This window comes from Puma concolor, chromosome D1, assembly GCF_028749965.1.
Source record: "Puma concolor isolate L17-30 chromosome D1, mPumCon1.1.hap2, whole genome shotgun sequence".
Classification (NCBI taxonomy): domain Eukaryota; kingdom Metazoa; phylum Chordata; class Mammalia; order Carnivora; family Felidae; genus Puma; species Puma concolor.
This window is the reverse complement of record NC_141676.1, coordinates 95734406-95744898: the sequence shown is the minus strand read 5'-3', so window position 1 is coordinate 95744898 and position 10493 is coordinate 95734406. Positions and strand designations below refer to the sequence as shown.

General features: G+C 41.5%; 2 protein-coding genes across 4 annotated transcripts in view; one reads left to right on the top strand and one right to left on the bottom strand.

Moving 5' to 3' along the window:
- Positions 1–2631: 2631 nt before the first annotated feature.
- LOC112865815 (olfactory receptor 10N1-like) lies at positions 2632–3648 on the bottom strand. Its single transcript, XM_025928866.2, is given in 2 exon segments — positions 2632–3152; positions 3155–3648. Coding segments are annotated over 2 exon segments (1002 nt in total). The 5' UTR covers positions 3636–3648.
- Positions 3649–8036: 4388 nt separating this feature from the next.
- VWA5A (von Willebrand factor A domain containing 5A) overlaps positions 8037–10493 on the top strand; it is a 36558-nt gene continuing 34101 nt past the window's right edge. Inside the window, exons 1-2 of one of the 3 annotated variants that reach the window (XM_086678800.1) lie at positions 8037–8153; positions 9114–9158. The gene's annotated coding sequence lies outside the window, so the exon portion shown is untranslated. Of the gene's footprint in view, positions 8154–8927; positions 8953–9113; positions 9159–10493 lie in introns of those variants that run through there. The other 2 variants (XM_086678802.1, XM_086678801.1) reach the window with 2 other exon arrangements.

Sequence of the window (10493 nt, the reverse complement as noted above, 5' to 3'; positions counted from 1 at the left end):
AAACAAGAGTAAGATTTTGGGGGGGATGTGTGTGTGTGTGTGTACAAGGTCAAACATTTATTTTCCCAGTTTCTGCAAAATTGCTAGATTGTGTACAGCTGTGTGAGGATGTGAGCTAGAATCCTAGTTTTATCCACAAGCAAACTGTGTGACTTAGGGAAACTCACTTGACATCCCTAAACCTTGTTTCATCTTCTGTGAAATGGTCTCCGCATTCTTAACGTAGATAAGGTAGAGAATGTATATAAAGCAATTGCATAGTGCTAGGTAAGGGTTAAGGACTCAGGGAATAGTGACTACAGGCACATCCCCTGAAGGACAACTTAGGCTACATGTCTTCTCTGCCCACACCAAACTGAGATGTTAAACAATCAAACTGTGATTTGAGAGGGTTCAGAAGTGTATGTAGTTACAAGACAAGGGAGAGAACTAGCAAACTCAAAAACCACAGGAAATGTGAAAAAAGGATAAGCAAATGTATTTTTCAATTGTGGTAAACTACACACTGCATAAAATTTGCTATCCTTACCCTTTTTAAAGTTTTTAAAAATGTTTTATTTATTTTTGAGAGAGAGAGAGAGAGAGAGTACGAGTAGGGCAGGGGCAGAGAGAGAGGGAGATACAGAATCCAAAGGAGGCTCCAGGCTGTGAGCTGTCAGCACAGAGCCCAACATGGGGCTTGAACTCGTGAACCGTGAGATCATGACCTGAGCTGAAGTCGGACGCTCCACTGACTGAGATTCCCAGGCGCGCCATCTTTACCGTTTTTAAGTGCAGTTCAGTAGTGTTAAGTATTTTTGTACTGGTGCGCCATCAATCTCCAGAACTTTTTGCAAAACTTGGTGTCAACCTGAGACTCTATATCCATTAAGCAACTACCCATTTCCCCCTCTCCCAGCCTTTGGAAACCACCATTCTCTTTTCTTTTTCTGTTGATCTGACTACTCTAAATACCTCGTATAACTGGAATCACATGGTATTTGCCGTTCCGCGACTGGCATATTTCACTTAAAATAATGTTCTCAAAGTTTATCCAGGCTGTAGCACGTGTCAGAATTTCCTTGCTTGTTCAGTCTGAACAATATTCCATGTATGTATATATCACGTTGTGTTTATCCATTCATCATCGGAATCCTTATACTGCACCTTAAGTCATTTATCTACACTTAAATGGGCTTCATTTTGTCCTTTTTGTTTTATGCCTTTTGTAAGGGCAGTCATATATTTTTTTATTTAGGATTTTCAATTTTTTTTTTTTTGCTTTGTTTTAAATGCTTTCAAGTAGGTTGGGAAGCTTTGTGAATAAGAATGGAATATAAAAACTACAAATCACCAAAATGTCATGAAAACTAAGGGCTGTTGTGTCTGTGAGATCTCCGGCAAATAACACCCTTCTTTCTCCTTAGATTCTGGAAAAAAAAAATTGAAAAATAATGATCAACTCCAGTATTATTGGAGACCAAGCTGGAAAATGGAACTTGGTGGGAGAACCAGATGATCTTGGTGATTGAACCTCATAATTAGGCCTTCTTCTCCTCAAACAACACAGGACAGGAAGAAGGCTTTCCCCACCTTTTCATACTAAGGAGTAACATTGGCAGGATGGGGTAGAAGGAAAACCAGAACAATAGGAGTTAATAGGAGTTAATAGTTAATGGGAGTTAATAGACCTAAGCCCGGCTTGGGTCTAGGCCTGGCTTTACCACGTAACTAGATGTGTTACAAAGGGCAAGACAACGATTGCTATTTCTCAGCGCCACTATCTGCATACGGGAGAATGGATAGTGACAGAATAAAGAGAGATAATAGTAAAGTCAACATGTGAACATGACCTATGCCAGGGAATATTTTCCCAGTTATTTATTGAACATTTTCTATGCATCATGAGCACTGGAGAGAGGTAATAAGGATGAGCAAATTGCCAAGCAGGACTTTTAGGGAGTCATGTAAAAAAGGGATTAAGAGTAGGGGCTTTGAGTTACCTGGATCTGAGTTCGAGGTCTGCTTTACTGCTTATTGTGCAAACTTGAGTCCACTACTTGAGGTCTCTAATCCTCAAAACCTTTTTTTTTTCTTTCTATACAATGGGAAATTTACTGTATGGGGTGATGCAAAGATTAGATAAGATAATACTGTGAAATGCTCATCATGGTGCCTGCAGAGCAGATCATGCTCTATATGTGTCAATACTATTCTTAGCAACATGGAGGAACTGAAAATGTTTATAGGCAGAAAAGAGGAACGTTCCAAATGCAGCAAGAGAAATGAAGTGAAGGGTGATTTAGCCTGGAGATGGACTATTGAGGGGTGCTTCTTGGGCCACCACCGATCCTCACTATCCTCAACAAGACAAACTTGGTTGCATTATGAAGATAAGAAGTCTGTCTCCAGCTGCTTGCTATGCCCCATGGATTCCTTACCCAGGAATAAGGCACTGAGGATAATATTAGGGGGATAATTTTTGGGGCCCCAAGTGTTACAGAGACATGCATAGAAACTCTTATTAGGGAAACAAAATATAACACTTTCAAGGAAGCATTTTCTATTATCTTCTTATTTATTTAAGAGGAGAAAATAAGTAGATGATGTTGAGACAAAAATTTCCAAAATCCATTTAAGAAACCCCATAGTTTATGCCAGAGAAATAAATACTACATTGTAGAACACTCTTTTCAGGGATCTTTTCACTTTCCTGTTTCTTAAGGAATAGATTAACGAGTTCAGCATGGGTGAGACAATATTATTTAATATTTGCACCACAGCACCAAGCAAGGGGTTGGGTGAGGGCTGCAGATAGATGATGATTACAGGTCCATAGGCACAGAGGATTGAGGTGAGGTGGGCACTGCAGGTAGAGAAAGCTTTCTGCCCGCCTTCTGCTGATCGGATTCTCAGAATGGCAGTCCCAATGCGTGTGTAGGAGATACAGACACTGAACCAAAGCATTAAAGCCAGAAAACCAACATTAGTGGAGCCCACTTTCTGGGCCAGGGAGCTGTCAGTACAAGCCAGGGGTAAGACAGCAGGAATGTCACAGAAGAAGTACTCCACCCGGTTGGAGCCACAGTAGGTTAACCGAAAGGTGAAGGAGGTCAGGATGGTGGCGTGGAGACAACCCACCAGCCAGGCTGCCATAACTAAGCTGACACAGACCTCAGTGGGTGACAGATGGCCACAAAGCGGTCATAGGCCATCACAGAATAGAGACAACCTTCGCTAGACCCCAGGAAATGGTAGAAGAAGAGCTGTGCAGCACAGCCCTTATAAGAAAGGGCTTGGCTCTGGCCAGAGAGATAAAATAGCATCTTGGGACAGGTTACAGATGGGAACAACGTGTCGAAAATAGATAGGCGTCCCAGAAAGAAATACATGGGGGTGTGAAGGGTAGAGGAAGAAACAATTGCTGTAAGGATGAGTAAATTGCCAAGCAAGGTGAAGAGGTAAGCAAATGAGAAGATGACAAATAGCACAGTCTCCAGTCCCTCTGTCTGAGGTATTCCCAGTAGAATAAACTCCTGGAACTCTGTGTGATTCCTCATGTTCCCGGAGCAGAGGTCTGGATAGAGATAGACGGTGAAAGCATGAATGTGGAGAATGACTCGAGGCAGACACGATACCAGGACATTCATCACCATCAATCTTTGTTTATTTAAAAATTTTTTTAAAGAATTTCATTTTTAAGTAATCTCTACACCTAATATGGGGCTCAAACTTACAACCCCGAGATCAAGACTCACATGCTTTACTGACTGAGCCAGCCAGGTGCCCCAAGCTTTGTTTAAACATAAATATGATGCTGAAATTAAGAATTAGGCTTCTGCCAAAGACATTGAGAGGACAGTGAAGCAAATAGAGTGTACGCTTTTATGTCACGGGATGTCATCTTCCTTAATGAACATGGATACAATGCGATACGAAACATTACTATGGTGAAATACTGGATGGGCTAAGAGAACAAAGAGCTCAATATTGAACAGATGAACATAATTTAACTAACATCCACAGTCAATTGTACAATAATACATGCCCTAAAATAGACTAACCTGGAAGCCACTTCCTCCTGATTTCTTTTCAGAACATGTCTACAGTTAATCAAAGACACGGTCAAATACCCTAAATATTCATCAAAGGTTAATGTGGGCACCCACACCTTTGACGACAATAATAGATTGCAATTCAGTGCGATGTGCATTAGAATTTGAATTGTATTAGTATTATTCTAATTGAATACATTCCATAGTTTGAGAATTTTCTTATTTAGCAATGTTCATTTGACTGAAAAGAAACTATCAGTGATAAATCTGGATGTGATCCTGGGGTTTTAAATTGTCTAAAGATTAGTAGCTAAGTTGTATTATGTAGAAGGTAGGTTTTAGTAAAGTTATATCGCCCATGAAGATGTAGATACGGATATTTAATCTTTGCTAACACCTGGAATTTTTGACCCCTTAGTGCAACAAAAGGATTTCAATCCTGCAACTGTTTTGTGTTTTCTGCTTTTTAAAATTTTTAATTTTTATTTTTTTCTGGTAAGAAAACTTACAATGGGATCTACTTTCTTAACAGATTTTTGAGCGTACAATACAGTATTATTAACTGTAAGCACAATGTTGTACAGCAGATATCTAGAGTTTATTCATTTTGTCTTACTGAAACTCTATACCCTTGGTTCTGTCCCCATTTTCTCTCTCATCCTTACCTCTGGCAACCACCATTCTGCACTCCGCTTCTATGTGTTTAACTATTTGTTTTGTTTTAAAGGAAAAAGTCACAAAACAGAATATGTTGAGAATAGGAATTGCCACCAGGGTGTGCTGTGGTCAGCTGTCTGTTACAAGGCTAGGATTCACAGGTGCTTGTGAATTGTCCATAAAGGCATGCACGATACTCTCACTTTCAGTTTTGGCTTTCGTGATTCAATGGAGATCCGAAGTATATGAAAATTGTCTAATTATAATTTCCTGACTTCCAATTATAATTCCTGATTGATTTCTTCAATCCTCTTCTATAATTAATAGTTACTAATTGATAATTTTATCTTCTAAAAAAATTGGAAGTGGTAAGATAGGTTAATACTATTCATATATACAAAAGAAATTCCAAAGGAACTGAATTTAGGTTCTATTAGACTGTAAATCCCCTGAGAGTAAGCATCATAATTTGTCATTAAATCCACAATACTTATCACAGTGCTAGTAAAGAGTTGGCATTTAAGTATTTGTTAGATAAGTAACTGAATGAAAAGTTGGAAATTATTTTATAGACATACTTTGAGTATAAGTTCCATGAAGAGATTGTGTCTATTCTTGTTCAGCACTATATCTCTAGAACTTAGAAAATAGTAGCATCCAGGAAGTGTGTTTATTTGAATAGGATTTTAGAATGCTCTGAAATGATTCCTTTTGTTTTTAGACTACTTTAGGCCTTTTTTTATTAATCCTGGAAAGCAATGGCTATAGTGAGCCTCCTGTTAGCTTGAGAGTCCATGCCTAACAAAAGGAATTTAGGTGTACATCAAAATGTAGGGTATCTAATTCCTGAACTAGAAGAGATAAGATGAGCCTTGAATATATTCATAATTGCTGGTGACTCATTATTGTCTCTTGTTGGGGGGGGAAGCATGTACTTGACAGGTAGAAGGGAGAGCTAAGGAAGAATGGACCTTCCTGAAGAGAAGGAAAAGGAATAAGTCATGATTGGTGGTGCATTTCTATCAGTGAATAGGAAGAGGGGAAAGTGAGGAGGTGGTCATACTCTTTTCTTTGATTTTTTTTAATGTTTATTGTTTATTTTTGAGAGAAAGAGACAGAGAATGAGTGGGGTAGGGGCAGAGAGAGGGGGGGACACAGAATCCAAATCAGGCTCCAGGCTCTGAGCTGTCAGCACAGAGCCTGAGATGGGGCTCAAATCCACCAACCTGAGCCAAAGTCAGACACTTGACCAGCTGAGCCACCCAGGCGCCCCAAACTCTTTGCTTTGAAAGGGAATGGTGTGATGTTGCACACATCATTTTTTGTTTCCCATTGGCCAGAACTCGGTCATAATGTCATACCTAGCTTTAAGGGAGGCTAGGAAATGTCTTTATTCTGAAAGACCATAGACTTGGTTAAACTTGGGCTAAACTTGAGAATTGATATTAGAGATTACTGAGCAACCTAAAGTCACAAGGACAGAATTTTGGGTGGAGACACCTAATCTAAGGTGGCTTGTATTTATTCTCTATTACACTACAAATGTGTTTTCCTTAAGCACTCACACTACCAGATATTTTCTTCTTTATTTACTCGCTTATTTGTTTATTGACTATTTCCTCCCCCTGCAATGTAAGCTCCAGATAGGGAATGGTCTTTGTGTCTTGTTATTGCCACAATGCCAATGTCTAGAACAATGCCTTGCATACAGTAGAAGCCCAGTAATTATATGTTGACTAAAAGAGTGAATTACAAGGGGCGCCTGGGTGGCTCAGTCAGTTAAGCATCCGACTTCGGCTCGGGTCATGATCTCACGGTTCTGTGCTGACAGCTCAGAGCCTGGAGACTGCTTTGGATTCTATGTCCCTCCCTCTCTCTGTACCTCCCTCACTCACGCTCTGTCTCTCTCTCTCTCTCAAAAATAAATAAACATTAAAAATATTTTTTTTAAAAAAGAATGAATTGCATGTTCTCTTTCAAAATTTGATCATTGGATTTATTAAATTGCCTATATGCAAAGAGTGAATTATTCATCGGGCTTACACGAAGTATGAATAAACAGATCAATAAAATACATTCATATTTTTAACAGCTATTAAGGTCTACTTAATTATGTACGTTGTGCCAGAGGCTCTTCATATAAGTGTCCTTCCAATAACCAGCATCATCTCTATGTTTCCTGATTCAGTTCCTTCCAACCCAGCTGCCATATACCGTCTATAGCAAACTATTTTTTTTTTTTTAACCTCTCTAGTCCAACCGGGTAAGAAGATGAACTCTGCCCATTCTTTCAGCCTCTTCCTTTTGTTGACCAGACACTTTGGCCAACAGAAGTTATAGTCAGGAGAAACAATACCAGATGTGATTTCTACCAAGAGAAAAGGATCATTCCCTCTCACAATTAGTTTGATACATGTAAAGAACATAGTCCTACAGCCTAAAACTGATAAAATAGAATCTGTGCTTATATTGTGCTTTACCATACATGTGTATATACACACATCACATCACGTCAAGATCCACCGAATCTTTAAGAACAACCCAGGGAGGGAAGTGTGCCATTATTTCCATTTTACAGATAAGACAACAAACTCAGAGAAAGTAAATATGAATACATTGCAGAGACCAAAATGAACCTGAGTTTTCATATGTATTATGTTTCTTTACCCTCTACATATTCTCAATAGCAATACAATTCTTTTTTTAAGCCTCAGACTTAACAGATCATTTTGAAATAAAGAAGACATAGGAAACTTCATCGCTTCTAGTGTTCCTTAGCCAACAAAATGAGCATAGATATTCTAACTTACTTATGTTGTTAGCCCCAGCACCAAAAAAAACCCACAAAAAAACAAAAAACAAAAAAAACCCAAAAAACCAAACAAACAAAAAACAAAACAAAACCCACAATAACCCAAAAAACAAAAACCAAACACCTTAATTTTATGATCCTGATGAAAAATCCATAAGTGATCCATGACTGGAAGACTTGGTCCCTGTGACCATTGTCCTGTCTCTGGGCCCTCCCCCCTGTGCTGTTAGGAAGGATGCAATCTTGGGACAAATAACTCAAATTAGAGATTAGAAGTCAATGATAATGTCCATAAAGTTCAGGGCCTACCATACAGCATTATTAGTAGGGCCTAGTGCACAGTAAGTCCCGGGTAATTCAATCTGTTACAGGAATATGACGTGATTTGATGTGATTGTTGATGTTACTGTGAAAGCACTTCGCTGGTAAAACAGTCTCTTCCTTTTGCCTGTCTTCTGATTGGTCCTTAGCAGAGACTAGGCGTTGGAAAAACAGCAAACGTTCGAGGGTTGAAGAATTTTCCATTGATCCCTTAATCAAGTAGTCGCCACTTTGTAACCGGTCCCTAGAAGGGGCGGGTCTTCCTGGAAATTTTGACTGCAGCTGTTTTCCCCCGGCTGTGAGTCAGAGCGCCCAGACTGCGGGAGAAGGTAGGGGATCCCACAGCCCGCGCTGGAGCTGGATCACACCCCTTAACCCTGACGGCCAAGACGCGCCCTTTCCAGCTCCCTTTCCCCATCTCCAAACCCGCTGGGGCTGGGGCTTGTTTTAACTGCAAACCCAAGGGGTGGGGGAATTTAATCCTGGTGTTCGCTCCCCGGGGGTTTTCTGCAGGTTTGGCAGTTTAGGGGAATCTTGTGGGGGGTGGGGGTGGGGATGAGGGCTGGAAAGGGGATTTAGGCGTCTGCTGATTTTCTCAAGGTCCCTCTTCTTTTTACTTTCCTTCTCTTTAACTTTACTTATTTCTCTCTCTCTCTCTCTCTCTCTCTCTCTCTCTCTCTTTCTTGTAGAAGATTGATGTTTTCTCAATTTTATCGAATTTTCTGCTGTGGAAATGGAGTTTCAAACCTCCCCCCACCCCCGACCCCAGTAGGACTGCAGCCTCTAAACCCTTCCCTATAGAAATTTAAGGAAGCGACTCTGGTCCCTTCTGTTAATACTTGGAGGCTGCAAACCTAGGACTGAAATTTTAAAGATTAAATCACTTTCTGTTTCTATCTGAGCTCCACTCCTCTCTTGTCCCCTGCAACAGGCTGCAGGGGTGTGGCCCGCTGCGCCACAAGCGCGCTGGCTCCGCCCTCTCCTAGGTGGGTAGCTGAACCGCTAGGTGCCTGGACTCTTGGATTCCTGAGGGTCCACCTTAACACGCAGCCCTCCGGCTCAGTGGGCCCCCCGTCTATTCTCCCAGCCGCCTCAGATTCAACGCTTTGACCTTGGTCAGCTGCTGCGGTCAGTGTTGCCAGGTGCATTTCTGAAATGGCATCCTGGGGGGCAGAGAACTAGTTCTGAACCACCATAGTTTGTACGGAGAAGGTGCAGAAAAGCAAATTCCTCTCAATGAAGGATTTGTTCTGGGGTTAGAATTGGGAAATAAGACTGTTTCTTTGTAGGAGATACCCCTCTGCTTCTGTCTCTTCACCTGGAAGCCATCCTTGGTGAGTATTGCCAAGCCTCAGATATTGGGTTACTTGACACATTTCTTCAGTTGTCGACGGTCCTGGGTCTTCCTCCTGTTGTAAGCTTCCTACTGATATTTTTAGAAATTTTTCCCTCCCCTAACCCCAGCCCGACCTACCAGATCTTACCTCAGTCAAGCATCTGCATGGAAGTCCTTTTCCTGACCATTCTTTCCTCTCCCCACAGCTGCTACTGCCCTCTGTGTTTCTATCAAATGGGAGCCATTTTGCCACACTCAGTTTTTTTAAATTGTTTAATGTTTATTTATTTTTGAGAGAGAGACAGAGAGACAGAGAGAGAGAGAGGGAGATCATGAGTGGGGGAGGGGCAGAAGGAAGGGGAGACAGATTCCTAAGCAGGCTCCAGGCTCTGAGCTGTCAGCACAGAGCCTGACCTGGGGCTTGAACCCACGAATGGTGAGATCATGACCTGAGCTGAAGTCGGATACTTAACCGACTGAGCCCCCCAGGCACCCCGCCACACTCAGTTTTTATCCAGTTCTTCAAAATACCAAACACAGAATGAAGAGCCTGATTTATTGGCGCTGATCTGTGGACATGGGGCATGGTGTACAAGATGCACCATTGCCATCAGATGGATGAGCGACGTGGACCTTGCTCTGGATGGGAGTAGGGTGAGGTTTTAAATGGTGATTGGGATGAGCATAGAAGGCCTAGAAGTAGTCCTCCAGAAGCTTCAGAATCCTTGAGGGGGATGTTGTTCTAGGAAGGAAAGTTGCCTTTCTCATGAGCCTGCATGTTTTTCTGGCCTGTGGGTTCCTCAATGAAGGTTGGGCTTCCCAGAGCCTCGTCTGCTTCTGGGACTCTGGATAAGTACATAAGTTTCTGTTTTTTTCAGCATTCTCTGTACACCAGACACTTCCATTTTAGCTCCTTAAGTTGTGTTTTCAGTGAAAGGTCCCCTAACTGGTGCTGGAGATTGTAGCTCATGTCACCCTTTGACAGAGCAGGGAGAGGCAAGGTGACCAGTGATTCTGTTCAGAATGGTCAGAGGGCAGCTTCCAGGGGTACTGGGGCCAATGACTAGGACCAGACCCACCCACTGATTCTCTGGATAAAAGAATCATAGTGTAAATCATAATCTAGATATGTAAGTTTATCTTCTTGTTACCATATCACATGAAATAGGTGTCTAAGATTATAATAAAATTTGGAATAGGTGGCTAGGATGGCATGATTTAAAATAGAGGTCATATTGGAGCACCTGGGTGGTTCAGTCGGTTGAGCATCCAACTTTGGCTCAGGTCATGATCTCACAGCTTGTGAGTTCGAGCCCTGCATCAGGCTCTGTGC